We start from the raw sequence: 27720 nt of genomic DNA, 5'->3' as shown, positions 1-27720 counted from the left end.
AAAGAATTTTTCTTGAAAAAGTGCTAAAATTAACACCAAAGTTTTATTTACTGACAAACAGACACTGAAAAATGTAGTGACATTTATTCCATTGAAATAAAACAAAAACAAAAAAATTTAAATCTTGGCTATGTCATGTTTCGAATCACAAGTGTCATACGGTCGATGGCAGTAAATTATGGGAAAAGTTTTCCAAAAAAAAGTTTGAGAACTTTTTTTTTAAATTTCCATTATCCAAAGGATGATAATTGAAATAGAAGAGAAAAAATTCAAATATGGGTTACGGTCATTGTCTCTGTCATTTTTTTTCTTTTGGTTTTCACTCATTCAAATTTTGTTGTTGTCGTTGTAATTCATGTCTTTGGGTTGTCGTTGTTGTTTTAGTAATTAATTAATAATATTTAAGCTGGAACCAGACTAACTACCAGTTTGATGTTGTATGCCATGATATTTGTTGATTTTTTTTTGTCCAGATTTCTATCTATCTCTCTATAGAATCTAAATTATCATCAGCATAAAGCATAGAATGACGAATGACCATGAATATATGGTATATATGCATTCAATTAGGAAATATATACAGTTTGACATTAGACACAAATGAATGAAACATAAGCAATCAGACTAAATGGCGCCAATAGGATCCGTTTCGGTCGTCGGTTGTCATCATCATCATCATCATCATCAACAACAACGGTTGGTTAGGTCGTTCATCATTGCCATATCAAATGACAACCACTATTATCGGATATATGACAATGACAATATGACAGACAGAACAAACCACATCATTGAGAATAAACATTTGAATTTTATCAAACCACAACAATCAATTTTGTTTTCTAAAGAATATATTTTTTATTTTATTATGGAGAATTACTGCCATCTATCGAAGTTCATTGCAAATAAAACATTCGTAAAATTTTTTTTTTTCAAAAAATAAGACAAAGTACGATAGAAAATTTGACAATGAAAAAAAAAAATATCTAAATCGAAGCAAAATTTAGAATATATTACATAGAAAAAAATAATAAAAGACAATTTGTGAACGAGAATAAGAAAGAAAAACCAATAACAAAAATGGATTGATTGAAAATTTCAATTCATTTCAATATCTAATTCATTCGATACATTAGTGGTTTGATCATCAGTAAAATATCTATTTGTAAATAATTCGATCCTATCCATAGCTTCTTCCAACATATCATAATCAATGGCCAATACAAGTCGTACATAACCAGGATATTCGAAACAGGCACCTGGCAAACAAAATACCGATTCTTCAGCAACCAATGTTTCAACAAGATGTAAATCATTATGAAATGCTGGAAAATATTTCATTTCAATATGAACCATAATGTAGAATGCACCAGCAGGTTGTATTGGTGTCAATCCTTTCATCGTACGTAATCGATTGAATGCACGATCAGCATTACGCTATTAGAAAATGGGAAAATGTTTAAATTTTTTTTTCAAATCAACAATAACTAGTAGATAATTACATGGACATTAGCGATGATTTCATCGAAAAATGATTTCGGGGTTTTAGTTAAAATCCGACCGATAGCCCCTTGTATCAGAGAATTTGGGCCGATAATTCTTTGTGCTAAAGAATTAAGTCCCGTACGAATCTATGAGAAAAAACATCAACAAAATAATAATATTAGAACATTGATTTTCTTTTTTGAAATTGATAGGCTTACATTTAGTCCAAATCTATCTTTTTTATCATTGATCGCAATCCATCCTAAACGCCATCCGGGTATAAGAAATTTTTTTGTTGTTCCACTACAATGAAGTACGGGCACATCATCTGTTAACGATGCTATTGCATGAAATTCATGGCCCGGAAATACTATGTTTTCATATATCTCATCGGCAATGATTGGAATGTGATGTCTTTCGGCTACATTCAGCACTTGTCGAATATGATTTTCAGGGAATACTGAACCACATGGATTAGAAGGATTATTATAGATGATTGCTGTTGTATGTTCATCGATTTTTGATTCTAAATCATCGATATCAATTTGCCAATTACGTTCAGGTATAAGATTATAATATTTAATCTGTACATCCATCAATGCCGATAATGTTTTATAAAGAGGAAAACCAGGTCTTGGTACTAACATATTGCAACCAGGTGAAGCCAATATGGCCATAGCCATGTCTAATGCATGGGAACAACCGGATGATAATACGATATCCTAGTGGATAAAAATAATATATTAGAAATTGAAATTCAATTGACGCATTTGTCAAAGAAGACAGTTGATTGATAGAAAATTATATAAAAATGCTTTAATGTAAACATTTTCATTCAATCAGTATTCAAAAATTTTGAACACACATTGAGCGTATGATCAAATCTAATTAATATGAGAATTTTAAACAAGAAAAAATGTTGAAATCCTTCATCAACAATGTGAATTTTCATTCATCCAAGTCATTTTGGTTGATTAAATTGAAAACATTCATCTTGTTGACCTTGATTTTAGAGAAAAGCCGAACAAAATTCTTTTGCTCGCTTGTAGTTTTTAAATTTGGGGAAATTTATACATTTTTCTTTCGTTCGTTTGAATTTCAATCACATGTACCTGTTGCTTGTTTTCTCTATCGCTCATTGATTGAATTTGATCATCATCATCATCATGAGATGAGAATGTGAAATTTGATAGAAACTGAATATATTGTTAATAATTGTTTTTAAAAATAGAAAGAGAGAAAGATAGATAGAGAGAGAGGGAGGAAGAGATAACTTTAAAATCTATTGCGTTAGTTAGACATGAATTTTTTTTGCTACATTAATTGATAAGAGTTTTCCCGACCTTGGCTGCAATATCCATTCCATATGATGAACAATACTCAGCAACAGCTTTACGAGCATCTTCATGGCCAGATGCTGGCTGATAACCATTATACTTTGAGGAATTGACCGTAGTTAACATTGAGTCAATTATCTCGTCACATGGTTTGAAATTTCCGAACAATGTTGGATCGCCTATAAGTCAAAGTTAAATAGAAACAAATAATGGTCTTCAAAAAACACTAGCAAAAATTCTCATTTATTACCGATTGATAACGGGATGAATGGTTTCTCTCGATTAGGAGTTAAATTCATTGTTTCGACAATTTTTCGAATTGGATTGATTGTGGCCAATGCTCGAGGTGATGCTCGAATAGACCATTCTCTGGATTCAGTAATCGTCAAAGATTCATTCGATTCAATTAAATCATTATTATCATATTCAGTTGATGTTGGCTGTGGTGGCGTTGATGAAAAACCATTTGTCATTGAAAATGGAAGTGATGACGCCGTAGTTACTGTGGATTCCATTATGATCATAATTTTTCACAAGATGAAAAATTGTATCTTTATATGTCTTATTCAAAATTAAGAATCGACACAAGTTAAAATAAAAATAAGCAATGAATTAAGAGACAAGTTGAAATTCTGGAATTATTTACTTTTAACCAGATTAGATATTGGTCTTAAGACAATTAGAATTGTCATACAAATGAATGTTTTTTTTTATTAAAAACATTCGATTCATTTGATGGATAGTAAAAGTGGTATGATCATTTGTTCAGGGAAAATAAACTTTTGTAGTGTTTATTAATAAAAGATGAATTCAAAAAAATTCAGATTCTTCACTCAAGTTAGTTACATGATGATCATGTACATTTATATCGGTGCATGCAATGAAAACGTCATGATTGAAATGAAGAGGATCAAAACCAAGAAGATGAAAACGAAAAAACGATAGAGGTGTCCATAATATATTAAAGATAATATCACAAAATATTTTCCATTTCGTATGGCACATAGTTGCCATCGTCAAGTATCATCCATCGTTGTCAAACCGGTCTGATTGAAGAAGAAGATTGAAGAGAAATTGAAGAAATGATCAATGATTATCAGAAAATAAAATTATTTTTTTATTTTGTATTTTTCCTCCAGAAACATGCATAATATTCTTGTTATTAACGAAAACAACCGCTGTACGCATTGTACTATTTATTTTCATATGAATAAATAAAATCGTTTGAGGCAATAATTATGTCGTAAGATATTTAACGTTAATCAATCGATGTAATAGTGGAAATCAATAATATTGAAGACAAAAAAAATGGTTAATTCATTGTCGATCTTTTGGTTCAACATATGGATATTCAATATAATCAAATAATTCTTCTTCACTTTTGATTTTAATAGGTAGACCTGGTACTAATGTTTGGCCAATACGACATAGTGTACGAGACGATAAAATGAATCCTTGATTTATGCAATGTAAACGTATCCGTTCCCAGAATTGTTCACTTCCAGTCAGATGGAATAGAACACCAACGTATTGATCTTTGGGAACAACATGTAAATTCATTAGTCTATATGGACTTGATTGTTCTAGATTAACAATACCAGCAAAATAACTACCATCAAGAGCAAGACTTTTCTTGATAATATGTTCAGCAAGCAGAGTTTTGCCAATAATTTTCATGCTTTTTTTCAATTTGCGTTCAGCATCAGAATCGGTAGATTTGGTTTTCATATCAATAATCAACACATCAATTTTATCACATTCTTCAATCCTTCTACGAAACTGACCACAAATTTCAATCTCTACATTTACGTTTGATAATTTTTTCAATGATTGCGAAATTAATTTTTCGAATTTTTTGATTTCTTTACGCGATATCTTTAAACGCAAATCATCATAATGTTCTAGACATATTTGTTGAGCTTCATTCAATTCAGCTATCGTTATATTATTCCTTAGATCACCAATCGTTTTGATGCCTTTGATTTTCAGATACATTACATCAATTTTAGTCATTCCATAGATTTTATCGAAGCTCTCTTCTATAAGGTCATCATCAGTAGAACTGGCTTCAATGTTGCTTTTGTTGTTATGGTGATTCGATGATGTATCTTTTTTGTCATCTTTTTTAATTTTTTTCGATTTTCTTTCAGATGTTGGTGATGTTTCTTGTTCAATCTCTTTTGATGAACCTTGAATATCTTCATCACAACCATTTTGAAGAAAATCATTTATTTTGGCTGCAATTTTTGGTCCGATACCTGATAATTTTTGAGCTTCAGCACCAGATTCTACTCGTTTACCATATGCTTCTAAAGCTTTAGCAGCTTTTCGATAGGCATGATATTTATAAATGATACCATTGACATCGCGTTCATGTTCGCCTAATTTGATCAACATATCACAAATATCCTTATTCGGATTGTCCGACATATTGTATTTATTCGTTTCTATATTAGGAGGAAAAAACGAATAAGGTTGATATGAAATAAATTTAATAAAAACAAATTTACCACATTATTTTTAAACCAAATTACCAAATTGGAATTTGTTTTTATCATATTCTATATTCTATAGAATTACAATTCTATATATATTGTATATATACAACACATGTTGAACCATTTTTGGTATCGATGCCATCTATTATTGAAAATGATAATTAACCAACAAATTAGGAGAGAAAAAGTTCATTTTTGAGATCCAGTTTGACAGGATTTTGCTTTGTGGATAAACCTGCAAAATGAAAATAAACTAAAAAGATTTTAAATAGCTATATTGCATAATTTATTAAATTATATAAATGAATATTTTAAAAAAATCTCAAGAATGTACCTGTCCAGTGGCAAAATTTGAAGAATCTAAACAAATTTTCCTTTTCAATTTTTGTCCAATAAAGACCAGTCGAAAAAATATTGAAATTCATAGGTGAGTTTTAGGTTATAGCTGCATTAGGCGCTGTAACGCTGCAGCTAACAATTGATACTGGCCAGGACCAGTTTCTGTGAGAGTGTGGAAAAAACGTTGAAAAAAAAATGAAAAACCAATGAAAGAATGTGGCCGTTTTAATATATTGGTCTCCAGAGTCTGTGTATGTGTACGTATGTTATGTGAAATGAGCAACAAGTTCAGCAAGCTTGAGCTCTGAGTTTGATGATCATTGTTCAAGAGTTTTGTCGTCATCATCATTTGATGATTATGATCCTTAATAATCCTGATGATGATGTATTTGTGTATATTTTTTTAGAAAAAAAAACTAGGAAGCTGAGTGAAAAAAAAGTTTGAATGAAATTAAAAGTCAAATCATTGCTAAATAATGCATTGATAATACAATTTTTGTTCCCGTTCTACTGATTTATTTTTTTTAACAACACATTTTTCATTGATTTATCAATAAATAAATTTTAATTGTGTCAAAATCATGAATTCGAATGACGATTCAATCAGACAACAACAACAACGAGATTTTATTATTGTTATTGTCAATTTATTTTCTATTTCTATTGAGTTTCATATAAACATCCACATTTATTAAACGACCAATTTTGCCACATTATTACAAATTTGGATAAGAAGCAACGTGGAAAAAGTGATTGCAACTAGTTTGATTCAGTCACAAATCCATCAAATTATTGTAAGTGTGAATCATCCTATCCTTTATACTGTATTGTGGTCGTTTTTAATTGCCATCGATGATAATCACTATTAGAACCCATGGTATTATTAAAGCTGTTTTTGTTTGCTAATTAATGATTTGTCATTGCAATCGTTTTGTTATTGTTGTGTGATACCCAGAAAAAATCTCAAATAGTGCTTAATCATTGACCTAATACAATATTATTACAATATTTACCTTTTATTATTGGAAACCAACAGCCAAAAATGGACATCGAATTTACATTGAACGATATACTTGGTTATTTTGAGCAAAAAGGTGGTAAAGTAATCTATACTGAATTGGTTACTCATTTCAAAGCTGCGTTGTCCAACCCGAATACATTAGGTATGCAATTAGAAAAAAATCTAGATTGATTAATATTTAAAAAAATTCTCAACTTTTTCCATAGCAAATGCACGAGTTATATTTAAAAACTATGTAAATACATTGGCCACAGTGATTAATGAAGACGTATGTGATATATTTTACATTATTATTAGAATAATTTACCACATATTTTTCAAATAAATAGGGAATGAAATACCTGATTTTACGACCAAAATATATGAAAACTTTGTCACGAGAAAATTTAGCACCAAATTCAATTTCATCATCATCATCAGTATCGTCGTCATCATCAAGCTCTCCACCGACATCGCCATTACAGCCAAAAGCTATTACCACATTGACAACTAATTATCGCCATTCGAACGAATATGGTACTAGTAACAATGGCAATGGCCTTAAACATTCAAACGATCTCAATCATTTAAATCTAAATGTTGATAATGTTTCTATGAGTTCATCGAATAATAGTAAACCAAATCGACCATCATCTTTGCTTATAATTAACGATTTAAATGATTTAAATCTTTCACCATCAGCATGCAACAACAACAGTATTCAACAAAATGAAGATAAAACAAATGTCATCAACAATCCGCAACATATGTTGGCCAACAATTTTGTCTACAATGCTGACTTGAAACAGAAACAGCTGCCATATTATTCAAATCACAATAGAACGGCAAGATATAGCTCGTTGATGAATAATGGTGCTAGCAATGGTAGCGTCAAAAATGTCCTTCCAACAATCAACGAAATTAATATTAATAATAATAATATTAATTCAACTAAAACGTCCTCTTCTATTGTTAACAATAATTGCAATGAAAATGATAATGATCCATTATTGTTAACGGCAACAGTAGCTGATGATTCACCTCCACCACGACCACCACCAAGAAAGAAAAATAGTTTCAGCCAACCAGCAATATCGCCATCATCAACATCGAATGTCCTGGTTGCATCCTCTGTTGGTTCAACATCCGCCTCTAATAATGATCCTATTTTACGTAATAATGCCCACCTTCATCACCATAATCATCGATTAAAACAATCCAATGACGTATGTTTAAAATGAATGAAATTTTTATTTTTTCAATTGTGAAATGATTTCATTATTATTTTTTACATTTAACTTTCAATTTGTTTAGGCTTTGATAGAAACAATTGAAACAGTGAATACGGTGAAAAAAGAGATCCAAGAATTATCTCGTACACCCGGACGTGTTAAAGAGCATGCACAAATATTGAATAAATTGGTACAGGATACAAAATTGCCCATGCCTACGACAACAACCAATTCCATATCACAAGTGGTGAATAATAAAATTCGTTATAATCCTAGCTCACAGCAATCGGACACCGATTCCGGTTCAGTACATCTAACCGATCCATTAAAGAAGAGATGGATCATCGCATCTTCAGACTGTGATTATCAGGAACTTGTTTCATTACTCAAACAAGATCCCGAATTATGTCGTTACTGTGATTGTATTATGGGTTATAGTGCTTTGCATTGGGCAGCCAAATTCAATAAACCTGAAATAATCAAATTGATGGCTGGCACTTTCAAAGCCGACCCAAATGTTAAATCATTTAGTGGCAGTACACCACTTCATATTGCAGCTCAATTTAAAAATGAAGACATCATGAAGATGCTTATTTATCATTATGGTTGGTATAATAATACTTTTCATGTTCTAAATGTGTCTAATCATAAGTTGTTTTGCTTTCACTTAGATGCAAATCCAGATATTCGAGATAATTATGGTAAAAAAGCCCATCAATACTTGCCGAAAAAGACGAATGAATTCAATGTTCAGGGTCAATCATTGTCTAACAGACAGTTATCCGATGTTAGTAATAATTCACCGGTGATTATTTGTAACACTGGTGGTTCGGCTGCTAACACAACAGCATTATCAGCAACAGAAAATCTCAAGAATAATCTCCGTAATAAAATTTCTCATCAATCGATGCTCGTACGAAATACGTTACGAAACACCAAAGCATTCAAACGGCGGAAAAGTATGAATGAAAAATCTAAACAAAAACATCTACATAAGCAGCAGAATGCTGCTGCTGGCAATACACATTCCTAAAATTTGGTTCCTGTTTTAATTATATACAAAAATTTGTTAAGAATTTTAAAATCAATGTTAACATACATTTTTTTTTATTAAATAAATTTATAATTCGCTTTGAAATTTTTTCCGCACACATACATTGTATGTGAGTGTTGCCTTTGTTATGCATGCATGTGGCCGGCTGATTGAATACGTTGATTTTTTTATTATTTATTGTGATTATATCGATCTTCGATGTTCGTTGTAATTCAATAATTTTGTTGATGATGGCATTCGGAAATTGGAAATTATTATTTGTTATTTCTTTAGGTGTATTTCTACGTTTTTCATTCCGTTATAGTTCGTATTATGGCGAGATATCTAAACGTGTTGAAGTATCATCGCCGGTATCTGCTTGGGTTAGAGGTAAGATCATCAGATTTGTAAAACTTTAAATTTTATTAATTGTAAATCATTAATTTTCAGTGGTCGAAGGGGTTAAACTAAAAAAGTTGAACATTCAACCATACGATGGAAACACATTTCATGAGTCGCCAATATTTCTTCGTTTTTATCAATTCATAGTCAATTATTTAAATGAATTCCAAATTGTCATCTTTTTCATGCTAATCGATATGATGACAGCTTTCATTCTATCAAAGGTGTCAATAATACAGTTAAATTTGATGAAAACAAATGACCAAAATCGAATGAAAACACATCTGAAAGATAATGATGATAAGAAATTGTGTGAAAAGCTATTTATTAAACCTGGATCAATTTTTAACTGTGCCGAATGGATAATCTGGATATATGCCCTATCTCCCTATTCTATACTACCATGTGTTGCTCAGTCAACACAAGTATTGCAGAATTTTCTCATCTCGTTGGTTATGTTAACGGCTTCGAATGGTCAAAAATTTTTGTCATTTTCACTTCTCGCCTTGTCAGTGGTCAATACCTTTTATTCTCTCATATTCTTGCCACCAATCATTTTAATCTTGGAACATTCAACAAAAAATACCGACGATTCAAAGTCACAACAATCGACCATTCAAATGAAATCATTCATTTCATCCTTGTTCATTTTTCTAACCATATTGATTTCACTTTTATTGCTTTGTCTATGTATCGAAAATGGATCTTTTCAGTTCATTCATTCTACTTATGTTTTCATGTGGACCGTATCAGATTTGACGCCAAACATTGGTCTTTTCTGGTATTTTTTTGCCGAAATGTTTGATCATTTTCGAACGTTTTTCATATGGGTTTTTCAAATCAATTATTTTCTTTATCTGATACCATTGACATTGAAACTAAATGATAATCCATATTTTTTATTCATGATTACTTTGATGAATCATTCAATTTTCAAGCCATATCCTACTGTTTCCGATTTTGTTCTATACTTATGTATGCTGCCACAATGGAGCCATTTGTTTGAATGTAATCTACTTTAGTTATTTGTTCTATATTCATATTTTTTTAACTTTAATCTTTGTTTCTTCTTAAATAGACATGAAAAGCACATTGGTTGTTTCCGGTACTATAGCAACCACCAGTGTATTGGCTCCTATTCTTTGGTATCTTTGGATCGTATTAGGTACTGCAAATTCCAATTTTTACTTTGGTATAACACTTGCCTTCAATATTGGACAGGTATGTAAACAAAAAAAAAATTTTTATTCAAATTCTTAAAATACAATATTGAAATTTTATTAGATTTTCCTCATCACCGATCTGATATTCGCTTACATTAAGCGTGAATTTTATTTCAACAATGTTGATCTTTTTAAAATTTGTAAAAAGACTGGAAAATCTCCTCGTATTGAATTAAGCTATAATTAAACAATGTAAATCTCTATATATCGAGAACAGAAAATTTTTAAAGAATGTCAAAAATTGTTCATTAATGCCATCTGTTTACAGAAAAAGGTTTTAACCGAAACATTGTTTATGTACGGCATGCTTTGTGGGCACTCGAAAAAAATTTGCTTGTCATGACAGCATTATAAAGCAAAAATTTTTCATGTTGATTTTGTTTGAAATTTAATTTTGAAAATTTATCCAAATGGCTATAAATTCCAAATTCCAGTATAATGATTCTATTGAAAAGCAACATAGTCAACAACCTATCGCCACTGGTACATCAGTTTTGGGCCTCGTATTCGATAAAGGTGTTGTAATTGCAGCTGATCAATTGGTCAGTTATGGTTCATTGGCTCGATTTCGTAATGTTCAACGAGTAAATTGTGTAAATGATCGTACCATTCTTGGTTGCGGTGGTGATTATGCAGATTATCAATATATTGCAAAATTGATTGAACAAAAAGTTATTGATGAATCGTCTTATGAAGATGGACAACAAATTGGACCGAAAGCTCTTCACAATTGGGTTACACGAGTTCAATATAATAAACGTTCAAAATTCGATCCATTATGGTGTAGTTGGGTGATCGGCGGTATCGAGGATGATGGTAAACCATATCTTGGCTTGGCCGATCGGCTTGGCACAGCATATTGTTCTCCACATATTGCAACTGGTTTTGGAAACTATCTTGCCGTTCCATTAATGCGTCAAGAATATGAAGCAAAAAGTGGCCAATTTACTGAAGCCGAAGCTATTGAATTATTGAATAAATGTTTGCATACCCTCTATTATCGTGATGCACGATCATTGAATAAATATCAATTGGCAATTGTTACAGCAGATCGTGGTTCCCGTATCGAAGGTCCCTTTAATTTCGTTGGTGAATGGGAATTTGCTAAAACAGTCAGAGGATATGAATAATTTTTGTCAATCAATACTTTATTTTTTTTAAAAATAAAATGATAAATAAATTTAAACAATAATATTAAGAGATAATTAATTCAATGGGCGTGATGGAAATGAACGTATAATTTGTTTTTCTTCATCATCATAACCATTCAATGGCGAAATATTATCGATACATTTGATGGAAGCAGCCGGATTGAAAATGTTAGTCGAATTGTACCAGGGATGATTTAGATAGCTTATGTCAATATAACCAGTATTTGGGCTGTAGAAACGATTTATGTTTACAAATAATTCGTTCACATGTCGGTCAAGGCATTCCATGTCTTCATTGTTTTTACATACATCATCTTCCATACGAAGGGATCGTTGGGCGCTGATTGTTATATATTCAGATGATATGATCAAAGCTAGAATCATGGTGATGGTGAGAATTCGAGCCATAATTTTAGGATACAATAAAATATTTTTCGGCTTAAACCAATCGATTAAAAAACTTTTGAAAGAATGCAAAAATACGTTTTCTCTTAATGACTGATTTTCTGATGTTTTTCTTCAAACGAAAAAAAAACTTCATCGGTCAAACGATAGTTGGTCGATGTGATTTAAGTTTGAACATTATTACAAAAATTAAGATGAGTAGACCATTGTCTCCTATATAAATTGCTTCTAAATATGTTTGAAAATCACTGCAATCAAACTTTTTTTTGCAAATTCGATTATCATCATGATTTCACCAAAATTTTTTATATTTTTTCTTTTTGCTTGTTTGGCATATTCGTCGTCAGCACTCGATGATGGTTTTGGCAACACGACGGCCAACAAAGATGTTGACAACGATGGTGTGTTCAACAATAATGAAGTTATTGATGCATTCTTTGAAGCATTCAATAGTGATGATTCAGACAATGTCACTGAATCAAAAGCAATTAAGATGTCGATTGCTCAAAATTTATCGAGCAGTACTTTTCCAAGCCATTACATAGACAATATCGATTCTGATCAACAGGATATTAACGGTACAACCGCTGCTATCAGTCGGGAAGTTCCCAAAAACGAAACGAACAGCAAATTGGAATCTCTTGGCACAACTCAAATTTCTCCCTCGAAAAATGTTTCTCATATTGGTGAAGTTGTTACTTCATTACCAAATTATACAAATGAAACCACTTCGACAACTAAATCGACTACAACGGCGACAGATTTTCAATTCGATCAGGAAACAACGAATTTTTTTAATCGTTCGGGCACGATATCTTCCACAAAATCAACCAAGTCCTTCCCACCGCATACACCGCAGACTACCACCACCATAATGCCTTCAACTCATTCAACGACGACTACTTCGTCACCGAATAAAGCGAAAACAACAACAACAACTGTAAAGCCTGATACGGATGATGGTAATTTTGCCCGTACCAATTTTGGCAATATTTTTCTGATTACTATAATTTTATTTGTTCAAATTATTTATTTGAAATTCTAACATTATCAAATTTTCTAATTTATTGAATTTACATTTTTATCATGAAATAAATAAATAACTGTTACATGAATTTAATAATTCATTTATCCAGTGATCAAGAAAATGTACGTACATCTATTTATTTTCATTTTTAGTGCCATTGGCAAGATTTCCATTGCTGACGAGAATACATCATGCTTAGAGATGATTGAAAATGAATTCAATTTTGGTGAAGATTTTAGTGAAAATATTCAAAACCTTATCCTGGTCAATTTAAACGATGATCTCTCTTGTCAATCTTTTATTGAATATCTAAGTCTGAAATTACGAGAATCAACCCATTCCTATTGGAAAGAATTGGATGAACAAGGTCGACGTCGTATAGCATCTCATTTATTGCCTTTGCTTAAATATCAAATTCTAAATGGAACAAATGGACCAGTAAAATCTATTATTGAGGCTATCGGATTTGAAAATATTTTCGGTCCAAGAGAAATAAATTGTTCACAACAAATCAAACAAACATTTGATCTATCACATTCATTATCTGAAAATTTGATCGACCATCTCAATCTATCAAATCACAAAGAATGTCGTCAATTCATTAAAATATCCAAGAATTACTTGTTTGATCGGGTACAATTGATAAACAGGTCCGAATGGTTAGAACTATCAGATGATAACAAAAAATGGCTTTTTCAGTCATTATTTCCAATCACATACGTTGGATTTCAAAGATCCAGGAGCCAGATTCCGTTATCATTGAATATGCTGCTCAAAAATATGCAAAATCTAACACTTTTTGATGGCAAAATATCGTTGAATGAAGCTAATGGATCGTTATCAAACAAAACGATTGATAACTCGGAGCTACCAAACCAAAATTCATCAATGAATTTTGTTTATTTTTTGTTGAGCATAGTCTTCACCATAGGTTTATTCTATTCGATAAGATCTTTAGGTTTAATCTCTTACTTTGACAGATATTAAATTAAATTAAATTATGATTAATTTACAATGTTAAAAATTATCATAGAATGTTTCTTTTTCTTGCTGCCAAATATTTTGAATTGAATTGAACTGAACGTATATTATGACCGGCACTTGATGCATAAATTCATGCGATTCACGTGGTCTCAATATTCATATTCCGAGAATCGATTATTGTTAATGTTTGATATATTAATATATTTATTATTTATTATATTTCATAAGAGTATTTGAAAGTCATTGAAAGATGAAGAAGTCAATTAAACGTAAAATACCTGAAGATGAAATTGTCGAAACAAGTTCTGAAGAAGAAGAATACGAAGAAAGTGATGAAGAATATGAAACAGATGAAGAGGACGATGAAAGCGACGATGATGATGATGATGATGAGAATAATACAGATGAAGAATCTTTAGCTGGTGAAATTGAAGGCGTAAAAAATAATGTAAGTTGTTTTTAATAAGAACATAATTTTCAATTTTTTGATATGTACATAATTTATTTTTTCTAATCTAGATAACTCTTCAGGATATAAGCGATGATGATGGTGTTGAATTTTCTAGTACTGATGATGTTGATGACAATGAGGATTTATTTGCTAAAGTTACACCGGAAAACGGTGAAGAAGCTAATATTGCCTTGGAAAATAAGCCTGATGTGAGAAGTATTCAAAACGATACGGAACCAGTGTTTACTGGGGAAAATAAGGCCGTAATTAATGAATATGAATATGACTCTTCTGATGAAGAGGTATGTAAAATGAAATAATTCGTTGAACTCTATCCATTCTACATAAATTTATTATTCATAGGATGTTCTCAATACTATCGGAAACATTCCGTACGAATGGTATAAAGATTATGTTCACATTGGCTATGATGTTGATGGCCGTAAAATTATCAAACCTAAAAATGATGATCAAGTTCAAGAATTTTTAAATCAGATTGATGATCCAAATTATTGGCGTACTGTCAAAGATAATCTTGCTGGACAGAAAGTAGTTCTCAGCGATCAAGATGTCAATCTTGTCAAACGAATTCGAAATGCCAAATGTCCGGATCCGACATATAACCAATATGAATCGTTTATTGATTTTTTCACATATGAGAAAATGATTCATCCTGTTACAAATCGTCCGGAACCAAAAGCAGCTTTTATTCCGTCATTATCAGAGAAAAGATTGGTTAGCAAGTTAGTTTCAGCCATCAAAAAAGCACGATTAAAACCAAAACCGGTTATTAAGAAGCCTAAACCATTCGAATTCAATTATGATCTTTGGGAAAAAGATGGCGAAAAAAATCCACGATTAGATCGATATATTCCAGCACCTAAGCCCAAACCACCTGGCCACGAAGAATCTTATAATCCACCACCTGAATATTTGTTCACTGACGAAGAAGAAAAAGAATGGCTCGAACAAGATCCTGAAGATCGTAAAATTAATTTTATACCGCGTAGTTATAGTTCATTACGCAAAGTGCCTGCTTATCCTGATTTTATCAAAGAAAGATTTGAACGTTCACTAGATCTTTATCTATGTCCTCGTGTCCGAAAGAATCGTATTCGAGTCAATCCAGAAGATCTTATACCAGAATTACCAAAGCCATCGGATTTACAACCATTTCCATCCATACAATCAATGGTTTATAGTGGACATGAAGCAAATATTGTTTGCATTACTGTTGAACAATCGAGTCAATATATGGCTTCTGGTGATAAAGATGGTGTGGTTAAAATATGGGAAATACTAACTGGCCGATGTTTTAAGACGCTTAAATTTTCCGGACCTATTAGCAATCTTTCGTGGTCTCCAAATGACAGCAAATCAATTGTAGCCATTGTTGTAGAGAATATGGTTTATATTATAAATATTGGCTTAGGTCAACGGCAAATTGTACAACAAACAGAGCAATATTTTGAAAATTTAAATCCAGAAAATAATGACGATGATGGTCCGAGTGGTGAGGAAGAATCCAATATACCAAAAAGGAAAGAAAATCCTGTCTGCCATTGGAAACGTATTCATCAGGAAAATGATGCTGAAGATTGGCTTAAAGGCATTCGTTTGATAATTAAACACGATTTTGAGATCAAACAATTAGCATGGCATGCTGCAGGAGAATATATTTCTACTGTTATGCCACATGCTTCAAATAGATCAATTGTAATTCATCATCTTTCCAGAATGAAATCGCAGGTTCCATTTAAGAAAATTAAAGATATCATACAATATGTGAAGTTTCATCCAACCAAAGCATACTTTTTCGTTGCAACTAAACGAACTATTCGAATCTATGATCTGATCAAACAACAAATGACAAAGAAATTGTCAGCCAATTGTAATGAAATATCAAGCATGGCCATTCATCCTGGTGGTGATAATATTATCATTAGCAGTATGGATCCACGTGTTCAATGGTTCGATTTGGATCTTTCGGATAAACCATATAAAACGATGCGTTATCACAAAAAAGCTGTACGATGCGTCGATTTTCATCGTAAATATCCATTGTTTGCATCATCTTCGGATGATGGAACAGTTGTCGTTTGTCATGGAATGGTTTATAATGATCTTTTACAGAACGCTCTCATTGTTCCAGTAAAAGTATTAAAAGCTCAAAATGTTAAAAAACAAACAGAAATTATGCAATGTTTGTTCCATCCAAATCGGCCATGGCTGTTTGCCATCTCATCCAATACAGTACGTTTATTCACATGATGATGAACATTAATTCTTTGTGAAATTTTATCATGAGCAAATTAAAAATTAAAAAAAAATTGTAAATTATGGAAATTTTCAAATAATTAAAATCCATTCATTAATATCAAGTAAAAGATTGAGATTAAAATACAAATTATTAAATAATCAAAAGTTAGACAAAAAGAATACGAGATCCATCTTTGGTAACACTCCACATGTTGTTATTTTCGAATTCTTCAATGGCTTCTTCGATATCATCGTTTGAATATCCAAGAATGATACAACGTTCAATAGCATCGGCCATATTCACCACACGATCTTCAGCCATATTATGAATGATTTGATAGATTTTAGTGATTTTCGATACAGCAGGTTTATCCTCTTGATTTGGTTGAATAGAGGCTTTGGATGCGGCAATCAATCGCATAGCTTCACAAATATCGACGCGGTCAACGGTGTCAGCAAGTCGAATCCTTGCCTAATAAAAAAAAATAAAATCTATAAGAATTGCTAAATTGTTAGAAATTCATCACAAACCAAAGCAGTCGATAAACGTAATATTGCCAACAATGTTCGTGGGGAAGTGAAAGTCATATTCTGATTATTTCGAGCTTCATTTCGCATATTGATGTATGCAGCAACAATATCTTCTGTTAGATGCGGTGGTATCACTGGATTATGACGGCGTGCAACTTGGATAAAACGACGCATTACTTTGATTGACAATGGTTCAAATTGGAGCTTAGGCTGCGTACAATTCTGGTGTACGTAGGCAATATGCTGGGCCAATTTAAAATCATTATCTTTGTCCGGCTGATCCGTAATCAACCACAAAAGATCAAAACGAGACAATAAAGCTGCTGGAAGTTGAATATTATGTTCGATTGATTTTTTTGTATTATATCGCCCATATACTGGATTGGCAGCAGCCAAAATCGATACTCTAGCATTCAAGGTGGTCATAATACCAGCTTTGGCAATCGAAATTGTTTGCTGTTCCATCACTTCGTGTATGGCTGTACGATCTGCTTCAAGCATCTTATCGAATTCATCAATACAACAGATGCCTTGATCGGCTAATACTAAAGCACCACCTTCAAGAACAAACTCTCCAGTAATCGAATCTTTCATAACGGCTGCAGTCAAACCAACACCCGATGAACCTCGGCCATTTGTATAGACACTTCGTGTAGCAACTCGATCTTAATTATTATTAGAAATAAAATTAATCAATAAAGTTTTTTAAAAAAAGAAAATCCTTACCGATAAAGCCAAGCAATTGAGATTTAGCCACACCAGGATCGCCCATTAAACAAATGTTGATAGCTCCACGAATTTTCATACCTGCAGTGTTCTGATCCACACCACCAACTAATAATAAAAGTAAAGCTTTTTTAAGATCTAAATGGCCGTAAATTTCTGGAGCGATACTGCTTGCCAATCGATTAATATTAATATTTTCATTTTCAATCATTCTGATAAATTCTTCATCAGTCATATCGTATTCGTCTTCTTCCAACGTTTTATTCGTAACTGAAATACAATGCGTTTCAATGTATGTATCAGCAAGTAAACCAGCGACCATTTGTCGGAATCCAGTTCGATTTATTGGCAAAAATATACCAGATACATTGACATGATCACCGGGTGCACATTGTCGGGTCATTTCACCACGACAAATAGCACTGATACTACGCGGAATATTACCTACGGGAACATCGCGGCTATGTTCTTGCACGCGTATCTCCTGAAATTTCATAAATTTCGAACCACGTGATTGTAGACTTAATCGGCCCGATGTTTTATTAGCTTTACATTCTTGGCTAGTACAACGTTCCAATGGCATGAATGATTGTGAACCGATCGGTTGATAAGTTTCAGAACCACATGAATCGCAAGTGTAGGTGGCAACCACCATCAATGGTTTCACTTCGGCACATCGAGTAACCACACCAGTTATTGAAACCAATTTACCAATATCTTTGCCACGTACCTGACGAACAGGAATCGGTTTTTGTGTAGTTGGCGGTTTAAAATAAAGTTCATATCGACGCATCAATTCAGGTGGATATTTAGTAGCAATATTCTGTGCGCTTAAATCACCTTGATTTTCTTCTTGACGATTACGCATCTCGGCCAGAATACGATGTTCAATGAATACGTCCAACTTATCTTTAGAAACATTTTCTCTCACACGAAAATCTGGCAAAATTTCATCGACAACTTGACAGAATAGTTGAACATAGCGTTTCGTATTGTTAACGATTGCTGCACATAAATCTGGATCAACTTTTTCGACATCATCCAAATCGATTGACAATATGATTTCGTCTCGGTCGGCAATCTTGATTAATTTTTCCGTATAATTCGGACCGAGAATCACTTTACGAATAATTTCTTTATCTTTTTCATAATCTCGAATGAACATTTTTAGAGAAAAATTTATTAAAAGGTTATGAATAAATGATGGAATTTAAAATTTAAAAGTACACAACAGTGGACATGTGTATGCTTTTTCTTTGTTTGAATGGATTGAAATTTTTTGGCGCCAACAACAATGCAATGAGCGGGCAACAATGAGTATCATTCATAAACGATAGTATGTGTTGATTTTTTTTTTATTGTTTTTGTTTTTTTTACCCTTGAATTTCCTTGAAAATAAATCATTTTCAGTTAACTAATTCACTTAACAACCAGTTGATGGTAAAATTGTCAAAATACTGAGAATGTTTTGTAAATTAAAAGCCGTACTTATTGATCTAAGCGGTACGATTCATATCGAATCAAATGAAATTGTCGGATCTATTGATGCATTGACAAGGTAAATTGGAATTCAAATTTTAATCATTATGGATCATTTTTAATGTTTCGATTACATAGATTACGTAGATCTGGTCTTCGTTACAAGTTTGTAACAAATACGACGAAAGAGAGTCAAAATTTTCTCTACGAACGATTAAAATCCATTGGATTTGATATTGAAAAAAATGAAATATTCACATCATTAGTGGCAGCTAGAGATTTTATCCGAAATGAAAAACTTTGGCCACATTTATTGCTTGAAGAGTGTGCAATGGAAGATTTTCAGGATGTAACCAAAGAATTAGTTGATAGTCATAAAGGCGAAGCAGTCGTTGTTGGATTGGCACCATCAAAATTCAATTATGATACGTTAAATGATTCATTTGATAAATTATTAAACGGAGCTCGATTAGTGGCCATACATCAAGGTCGATATTATAAAACAACAAAAGGTTTAGCACTTGGTCCTGGTCCTTTCGTGAAAGCTCTAGCTTATGGGGCTGACATTAAACCTGAAGATGTTAAAGTAGTAGGTAAACCTGATCGTAATTTTTTCCTTTCGGCTCTCCAATCGTTAAATGCAAATATTCAACCTGATGAAGCTGTTATGATCGGTGATGTAAGTGTTATCATCAGATAGCCAATTTAGAAAATCAAATTGATTGACTAACACGCTTGATATTGAATATATTTAACCATAAAGGATGTTCGTGATGATATTGCCGGAGCCATGGCATTAGGTATGCAAGGTATACTTGTTCGAACCGGAAAATATCGGCCAGACGATGAAAATAAAATCAATCCATCACCAACATTAACTGTTGCAACATTTGCCGAAGCAATTGAAACTATTTTAAGTGATCTTTGTAATTAAAATCTGCATTATTGTATAAATTTTATTGTTAAAACAAACAGAAAAATTCTAATCAAACAAAAAATTCAAAAATCATCAAATAATAAAATTTCGATGATATTTATTGATATGCACGTATTGTCTTGTTGAAGGATAAAAGTTTTCGTTTGTTAAAAAAAATCAATAATTTGTTTTTATATTTCGCCATATATGATCTGCATCTTTTTTAGCCACATATCCAAATGGGGTGTGTTCTAGCTCAAACTTTAATTCTCTCCTTGAATCGATCGATATATTATGATGATTGTTGATGATACGATATAGACATGGACAATATATCTTGTAAATGATGGTGAATTTGATGAATGATGATTGAATGCGGAACAAACAAATGAAAAACAAATCCATAGGTGATCATTTCCATTTCGATTAAAGCGAATCATAGACAAAACAAACGAATGATCCGGTTATTGCATAATAAATGGCATTCACAATGGCTGACCATGTCAATCGATCAATTATGATTAAAACAACATTTGGATCACCATTTAGAATATGGCTGCATTCTTTTCTTTACTTCTTTGTTGCTAAAATTATTCATTTTATTTTTTCTTGTTTAATCTGTGACTAGAACCGAATAAAATTCATTATTAATGGATGAAAGCAAAAATTGTGATATCTTGATATCTTATGGCAGTGCCAATATTAGATTCAATATGTAATGTAGATGTCGGTGATGGTCATTGTGTATCCAGAGATTTGTCTCACTAATTGTATATGGTTTGGCCTATTTTGGCAAGTTTCAAGTAGGATCATTGTTCCATTGTTTGTGACATTGTTTCTCACCTACAGAAAATATCGAAAAACAAAAAACAAGGATTGCATTTTCTTCACTTCACTTATAAATGTTGAATAGCTTTTCAAGATGTTTCGAGCAGGTGGAACTCTTAACTTTTGTACAAAATCAAACCAACATAATCAAAGACGGTTGGAAAGTTCATTTTGAACTGGATCAAATACCAAATTCAAAAATGGAAAAACATTTTAAATCAAAGTCCATCTGGATGTCTAATAATAATCATTTTCACATTGATTACAGCAATGATTATGATGATCATTGGTCTTGTTGGAAACAATTTGTTGAAAACAAATGAAGGTTTCATGCATTCTGAACATTATTATGCAATAATTATGTTAACACTGAATCAATGTTAACATCACAACAGGAACACATTGTGGAGATGAATGCAGACATTTGGCCAATACATTAGGAAATAACATAACATCATAAATGTTAAATGTATGTGCATAAACAAAACAATCATGCTATATTGGAAATTGTATTTGAGATTGGTTCAACTTAAACTGTTTATATCGATCCAAATTTCTTCATATGCGTGTATGTGAATGTTCAATTTACATCCGACTATTCCTCGTACTAGGTTTTGTTATGTAATCAAAATCGAATCATGAAATAATTTCATTATATTACTATCATCATCATTATTGTTATGCTATTTCAAGTATAGTTAGATTGTTGTTGTTGTTCCATTCGATTACGATTACCATTCATCTCATCATCAATGAAAAAAAAGTGGACATTACGACGTCAACTACGACAATCAATGACAGCCATGGGCAAATTTAATTAGTACATTGTACACAAAAATAAATAGAATCGATTTGGATCGATTTTTCGATCGAAATTATATATCGAGATGGTAGTGTAGCAAAGGAAGTCGAAGGGCTGGTCAAATCTTATATTCATAATAAAATGATTGAGATCAAAAATAATTTCTCCTTATATTGTTATACAAACATTGAATTATCGAATAATTTTCAATCAAAAAAAAAACTAATCATATAGTTTATCAGAAAATATTGATTCAAATATTGATATTATTATATTTTCACTTATTGGGAATGAAAATTAATGTTTTACCATAATGGTAAAAGTATTATATATTTAAAATTCAATGATGATGATAAATAATTTTTTATGATATAAAAATAAAACAATGTATCTGATCTATTTGCACGTTTGTTTACAATATTGAAAATTACAATGTTCAAATTTATGATTCAATTTACGTAATTTTTATTTTCATTACGTATTTCTCTTTTGATTATTATTGAAACGTATTAAGTTTTCATTTTCAGTCTTCTCTTTTTTATATATCGAATAAGCAAACAAATAAAAATCCTTAAGGTTATCGTCATGTTTACTATAACAATAAATTATAACCAACTGTTGAATAAAATGTTTGTCGCCATATATATCATTGTAGATTTACATTGTATACAACACTATAATTTCATATTATATTATAATAATGACAAGAATCAATTTCTAATTTTAGACAAGTGATGAAAAAAAATGGATTCTGTCCCTGAGAATTAATTTCTGCGTGTGTGCGTGTGTCTGTTCGAAAATTAAAATGAAACATTCTTTTAAAAAAATGAAATCGTAGTGGAACAATATGAAAATTAAGATACATTGAATGAATAAACATATATTATTTATTTGAACTATGAAACACTTGATAAGGAAACCAATTTTTTTTCTTCATCATCGAATTCAAATCAATAATTAAGGAAAAGTTGAAAAAAAATGTTAAGTTTCATCATTCACCGGAATAATCTTTTCGTTTTTCACGTTTGTTCAATGCCATTTTGCCATATATTTTAGAAAGACCAATTCATTTCATGTCATTATCCTTACCATTAATAATAACCATTGATGATGATGATCGTCTAGTCAACAACAAAAAAAAAGAAAAAGAAAAATTAATTTAAATCAGATTTTGTTTTATCCAAGGTTAATCAATCAATTTTTTACTTTCATACCACATCCAGATATTGGATTTCGTGATCAAAAGATTCCAACACAGAAAACAGAAAAAATAATTTCAATTTCCGAATTTCATAATATTCAACACCTATATAAACTTTAGTGTTAGACATGAGATTATATGTGATTGACTTTTGTTTTATTTTGAATTGATTGAGTATGGTGATGAAATGTTTTTGGAACCATCATCACAATATTAGAAAAATGAATTTAATCGAAATTAAACACTCAGCAATGGATGATATTGAATTACATTTGAATAAAAATTGAATTTCATCTGCATTTTTTTGTTTGTTATTATTATTATTATTATTGTGGATCCGATTACCGTGTGTAGATAATTGCAGTACATTACTGGACTATAGTATATTATTATTTTATCTGTTCTCCAAAATACATTCATCTTTTTCCATCATATAAAATGTCAATGTCAAACATTGGATTAATTAATTTCGTACACATAAAACCACCAAAACATCCTACAAACAATAATGATAATGAGGACGCCTATTTTAGGATGCTACAATGGAAATTATTGTGATGATGATGACGCACCAAAAAAAGTAACACAATACAATTTGCATATAATGTTCGATGCAATGTTTATAGACATTCATTTTAATCATGTTTATGTAGGTACAAAAAAAAAACAAGTTAGTTGACCTTAGTGGATATCATTTTTTAATATTTTTTTTCTTTTCACTACTTTTTTTTAAACACAATCAAATGTATATTTTTCTAAATAATAAAATTACTCATCATCATTTCATCGCCTGTAATGGATGAAAGTGTTTGATTTAAGTCAAATAGAACGTTGTTGTTGCCATCATTTGAAAGATAAATTCGTATTTGTATACAATACTCTTAACGAATACGAATATAGTACGAATGAGTGAAAAAAAATTGAATGATAAATCGATTTTTTTTCTCGTTCATAAGTATGTTTCTTACATTCTATACTAACAACAACAAAAAAAAGTTGTGAACATTTTGGTGGTGTTATCTTGGTTCTTTTCGTTTTTTTTTTTTTTTGAGAATTTTTTTTCAAGTCTTATATAATGATTCTGACAGTGATATCATCGTTAAACTCAATAGAGAAAAAAAAATTATCTGCTCTTTTCTTTTTCTATTTCAAGAGTCATTGGCCGTTCAATATCGAATCTTGATCATACTGTGAAAATCGCAATGGTCGACGATCGGTTTGTGAAACTTTAGAAAATGAAAATCTTTTCTTCGTCTCCTCCTTTTAACCATGGTTATTGTCAATGAATTGTCAATTGACAATGAATGAATGAATGTATGTATGGATGAAAGCGATGAAAAAAAGATCAACTATTCTTTTCGATTTTGGTTATTTGAATTGCTCTTATCATCATATATGATGATGATGATGATAATAAAATGATGATGATGTGGAAAAAAATATATAATGAGATGCACGTGTGTGTGTGCTTCTTCTGTCAAACGCAGATTCACATCCATTGGATCAATTTTCAAATGGAATAAATATTAAAAAAAAAAATGACCGACACAATGACAATGAACATTTGTGTATGTGAAGACATGATGATGGTCCATGTTTGGTTGGCCGGTAATAACAAACAAAGCATTGATGTATGGATATTCAATGAATGTATGATGTATTTTGGCATTTTTTTCTCATTTTTTATGATGTTTATTGTTGCTATACACTACTCACATATAAAAGTTATATATACACTGACACACAAAGAAAAAGATTTTAATTCAATGAATTTTTGCGCTCTGTGTGTTTAGCATTTTTTTCCAGTATTTTAAATTTACAATTTTTCAATCTTATTCTGTTGTTTCTTCTCACAATTAATTCAGATGTGTAATGAAAAAAAAATATTGACAGAATTCAAAAATAACTGATGATCTTGTAATCATCATCAAAAAAAATTTGTCGAATGTAATATGAAAGATATCAGCAACTTGTCATAAAATTCGATTGTCTGTATCGATTATTCTACTAATACAATTTAAATCATGATCATATCAAATGATGATAATGTTGGTTATGATGACAGACCAATTTCTTTTGAGGTTTTATTATTCGTATTATTTTTTATATAAGAATTGACAGGATGAATGTTTTCATTTTATTTTTGTTTGAGTAATTTTCATCTCCCCACTTGTTCAAATGAACAATTGGAATGACGTACGCGTGCCACCATCATTTCAATATAAACTTTAAACATGAACTTATCATCATCATTATTGAACTAATTGGATTCAAAAAGACGTAATCTTAACTATAGACCGGAGATTGTCAGACCAAAAAAAATGACATATACTAACATTGTGTATACACTGTGCAATCATATCATCATCGCTTCAATGATTACATTCATTTTGATTTCGAATTTGTTGTTTGTTATCAAGATCGTAGCAAGAAAAAACGACAACTATGGCGTTCCAAATGGATCGATCGATCAGATTCAAAAGTGGATCGATATTTCGAATGATGGACAGTTAATTACTGTTACCGAGGTTTTTTTCTGATTCAACAAACACACGCACAACATTTGATGATAGACAGATGAACAAAAACTATTCACACGCAAACTCGAACTGTCGAATTTTTCTCGAGTTTAGTTTGACATAATTGTTTGTTTGAATTCGCTATCTATTTGAATTGAAATCGATATCCTGGTAATATTAAGGCCAACTCAGTGAATGTGATGAATTCTTATTATTTTTATCATTTTATTACCAATGATGATGTTCATTCACATTGACAAAAATTTTGAGTCTATTCAGTTTCCTGTCCAGTTGTTGTAAAAATCAATGATTTCTTTGTTTCCAAATTAGATGAATGAAAATTGCAACATATTCATGCAACAGATTGAATTAATTCAATTTCCATAATATCAATGAATTTCGATTCGCCCATTGATTTCATATTTGATATACAGTGAAAAAAAAATGGTGCAATCATTAGATTCACCTATTTGATTGCTAATGATAAAATCATTTATTTTGATATCATTGTAATTGAATTGGTCAGATAATTGGAAACCATAAATCAATTTTTTTTGTATTTTAATTATTGAAAAATAGTGACTAATAAATTTTGATAAAATAGAATCAATATGAATTTGATTATAATAATTAAACAAAACTTACCTTTAAATTTGGATTGGCAAGATGTGGGAAGATTTTATTTAAATCAAACAAATCATTGATAACCTATGGAAAAACAAAATAAACTATCTTATTTTTTCTTTAATTTTTAAGAATTATGGAAAATTGCCTGCGATTTTTCACAAAAATTTATGAAATTGAATTGTTTGTGGTATCAAGCAAACAAAATAAACAGTAAAAATTTTCATCACTTCCTTGACGAAAATGAAAAATTTATGGTCATCATCAACGTTAACAACAATAACAATGCATATCTTGGCAAAATGAAGCGATTAATGTTTAATGAAAAAAAAGCTGCAAAAGTTTTCTCAGCAAAAACAAATTTTAAAATATGAATCACGAGGCCAATTGCGATAGGTAACATGGCGTGAAAATGAATTTGCAGATAGAAAATTATTTTTTTTTCTAGGGCATTAAACTTTTTTTCATCAAACAATTTTCTTTTTTTTTTGTTTTGAAGGTTCCCAAATTGTTGAAAATTGAAGATTCATTCACAAAACACATACCACACACTACAAAGCTTTTTTTGTGTTGTAAACAAAATTTTCAATCAGCTGTATGCTAATAGATTTAATGATGATTTCAGAATTCAAACAAACAAAAACACCAATTACAATTTACCAATAGAAAATTCATTATGATTATACCACCCCAAATAAAATGGGACCCTGAATCAGATGTCTGGATTAGCTATTTGTTGTTGTTGGCATTTTAATTTGGCTCATTTATAATCAACTTTCACGCTACAAGGACAATGTTCTTCATTTATTTTCTACTAAAATATTAATAATAGTAATAATAACGAATGGTATGGTTTATTGTTCTATGAATATATTACAAAAACAAATGAAACAAAGAAAACAAATGATAAAATAACAACAATCAAGCTTCAATCAAACTTGTCTAAAATTAAAGTTAAACTAAAACGACTAATATTGAATTTGAAATTTTATAAGTTTAAAGAACATCAAACAAATTACCAATTATGGAGAATAAGCTTCTAGTAATGTGTATATCAAATAAACATATTTGTTTTAATTAATTCAATTTAATATAGTTAAATTTATATTAAAATAGATTTTCAAAACCGGAAAAATATGTAAAAACCGCTAATTTTCATTTGTTAATTCATTTTTTTTAATGAATTCTGGCCAATATTCATTTCGAATTGTAATCAGACAATTGATTGAGAGTAAAATTGAAATTTTCCATCAAATTTAAATAATCAA

The 27720-nt window shown here is 30.8% G+C and overlaps 8 protein-coding genes and 1 long non-coding RNA gene across 14 annotated transcripts; 5 read left to right on the top strand and 4 right to left on the bottom strand.

The window, feature by feature from the left end:
- Nucleotides 1-833: 833 nt before the first annotated feature.
- Nucleotides 834-5788, bottom strand: Tat (Tyrosine aminotransferase). 2 transcript variants are annotated; one of them, XM_075734163.1, is made up of 7 exons: nucleotides 5655-5788; nucleotides 5333-5573; nucleotides 3073-5269; nucleotides 2829-3001; nucleotides 1704-2207; nucleotides 1503-1631; nucleotides 834-1437 (listed from the first exon to the last, which is right to left on the bottom strand). In XM_075734163.1, the coding sequence occupies exons 3-7, from the start codon at nucleotides 3344-3346 to the stop codon at nucleotides 1099-1101; spliced, it is 1419 nt and encodes a 472-aa protein (XP_075590278.1). In that variant the 5' UTR covers nucleotides 3347-5269; nucleotides 5333-5573; nucleotides 5655-5788; the 3' UTR covers nucleotides 834-1098. The 2 variants fall into 2 exon arrangements, with proteins under 2 accessions (XP_075590278.1, XP_046910188.1); XM_047054232.2 differs by lacking the exons at nucleotides 5333-5573; nucleotides 5655-5788 and having other exon boundaries at nucleotides 3073-3383; nucleotides 3469-3719.
- Nucleotides 4140-5252, bottom strand: LOC124491563 (DNA polymerase beta). Its single transcript, XM_075735441.1, has 3 exons — nucleotides 5012-5252; nucleotides 4691-4798; nucleotides 4140-4621 (listed from the first exon to the last, which is right to left on the bottom strand). The coding sequence occupies exons 1-3, from the start codon at nucleotides 5250-5252 to the stop codon at nucleotides 4140-4142; spliced, it is 831 nt and encodes a 276-aa protein (XP_075591556.1).
- Nucleotides 5546-9013, top strand: sowah (ankyrin repeat domain family member sosondowah). Of its 5 annotated transcripts, XM_075734138.1 has the most exons (7): nucleotides 5546-5747; nucleotides 6067-6453; nucleotides 6696-6822; nucleotides 6887-6948; nucleotides 7010-7885; nucleotides 7974-8496; nucleotides 8563-9013. In XM_075734138.1, the coding sequence occupies exons 3-7, from the start codon at nucleotides 6702-6704 to the stop codon at nucleotides 8922-8924; spliced, it is 1944 nt and encodes a 647-aa protein (XP_075590253.1). In that variant the 5' UTR covers nucleotides 5546-5747; nucleotides 6067-6453; nucleotides 6696-6701; the 3' UTR covers nucleotides 8925-9013. The 5 variants fall into 5 exon arrangements, with proteins under 5 accessions (XP_075590253.1, XP_046910182.2, XP_046910183.2 ...); XM_047054226.2 differs by lacking the exon at nucleotides 5546-5747 and having other exon boundaries at nucleotides 5917-6536; XM_047054227.2 differs by lacking the exon at nucleotides 5546-5747 and having other exon boundaries at nucleotides 5923-6453.
- A 56-nt stretch (nucleotides 9014-9069) lies between these two features.
- On the top strand, nucleotides 9070-10752 carry PIG-U (phosphatidylinositol glycan anchor biosynthesis class U). Its single transcript, XM_047055832.2, has 4 exons — nucleotides 9070-9314; nucleotides 9375-10334; nucleotides 10405-10547; nucleotides 10611-10752. Exons 1-4 carry the CDS (start codon nucleotides 9173-9175, stop codon nucleotides 10734-10736), a joined length of 1371 nt encoding a protein of 456 aa, XP_046911788.1. The 5' UTR covers nucleotides 9070-9172; the 3' UTR covers nucleotides 10737-10752.
- A 105-nt stretch (nucleotides 10753-10857) lies between these two features.
- Prosbeta7 (proteasome subunit beta type-4) lies at nucleotides 10858-11758 on the top strand. Its single transcript, XM_047055836.2, has one exon. It carries the CDS (start codon nucleotides 10960-10962, stop codon nucleotides 11677-11679), a length of 720 nt encoding a protein of 239 aa, XP_046911792.1. The 5' UTR covers nucleotides 10858-10959; the 3' UTR covers nucleotides 11680-11758.
- A 2478-nt stretch (nucleotides 11759-14236) lies between these two features.
- Nucleotides 14237-16991, top strand: LOC124492827 (ribosome biogenesis protein bop1-B). Its single transcript, XM_047055830.2, has 3 exons — nucleotides 14237-14564; nucleotides 14636-14869; nucleotides 14931-16991. The coding sequence occupies exons 1-3, from the start codon at nucleotides 14367-14369 to the stop codon at nucleotides 16836-16838; spliced, it is 2340 nt and encodes a 779-aa protein (XP_046911786.1). The 5' UTR covers nucleotides 14237-14366; the 3' UTR covers nucleotides 16839-16991.
- On the bottom strand, nucleotides 16914-19355 carry Mcm7 (minichromosome maintenance 7). The gene is made up of 3 exons (XM_047055831.2): nucleotides 18084-19355; nucleotides 17358-18022; nucleotides 16914-17298 (listed from the first exon to the last, which is right to left on the bottom strand). The coding sequence occupies exons 1-3, from the start codon at nucleotides 19246-19248 to the stop codon at nucleotides 16993-16995; spliced, it is 2136 nt and encodes a 711-aa protein (XP_046911787.1). The 5' UTR covers nucleotides 19249-19355; the 3' UTR covers nucleotides 16914-16992.
- A 54-nt stretch (nucleotides 19356-19409) lies between these two features.
- Nucleotides 19410-20600, top strand: LOC124492831 (haloacid dehalogenase-like hydrolase domain-containing protein 2). Its single transcript, XM_047055834.2, has 3 exons — nucleotides 19410-19641; nucleotides 19701-20241; nucleotides 20326-20600. The coding sequence occupies exons 1-3, from the start codon at nucleotides 19547-19549 to the stop codon at nucleotides 20494-20496; spliced, it is 807 nt and encodes a 268-aa protein (XP_046911790.1). The 5' UTR covers nucleotides 19410-19546; the 3' UTR covers nucleotides 20497-20600.
- A 2226-nt stretch (nucleotides 20601-22826) lies between these two features.
- Nucleotides 22827-26819, bottom strand: LOC142598187 (uncharacterized). Its single transcript, XR_012832495.1, has 3 exons — nucleotides 26601-26819; nucleotides 26474-26536; nucleotides 22827-23229 (listed from the first exon to the last, which is right to left on the bottom strand). It is a non-coding gene; the product is annotated as an uncharacterized LOC142598187 (long non-coding RNA).
- Between the last annotated feature and the right edge of the window lie 901 nt (nucleotides 26820-27720).

The sequence above is a fragment of the Dermatophagoides farinae genome, chromosome 1, assembly GCF_024713945.1.
Source record: "Dermatophagoides farinae isolate YC_2012a chromosome 1, ASM2471394v1, whole genome shotgun sequence".
Lineage (NCBI taxonomy): Eukaryota > Metazoa > Arthropoda > Arachnida > Sarcoptiformes > Pyroglyphidae > Dermatophagoides > Dermatophagoides farinae.
The sequence above is the reverse complement of the archived record's forward strand: the minus strand, read 5'-3'. Positions and strand labels throughout refer to the sequence as shown.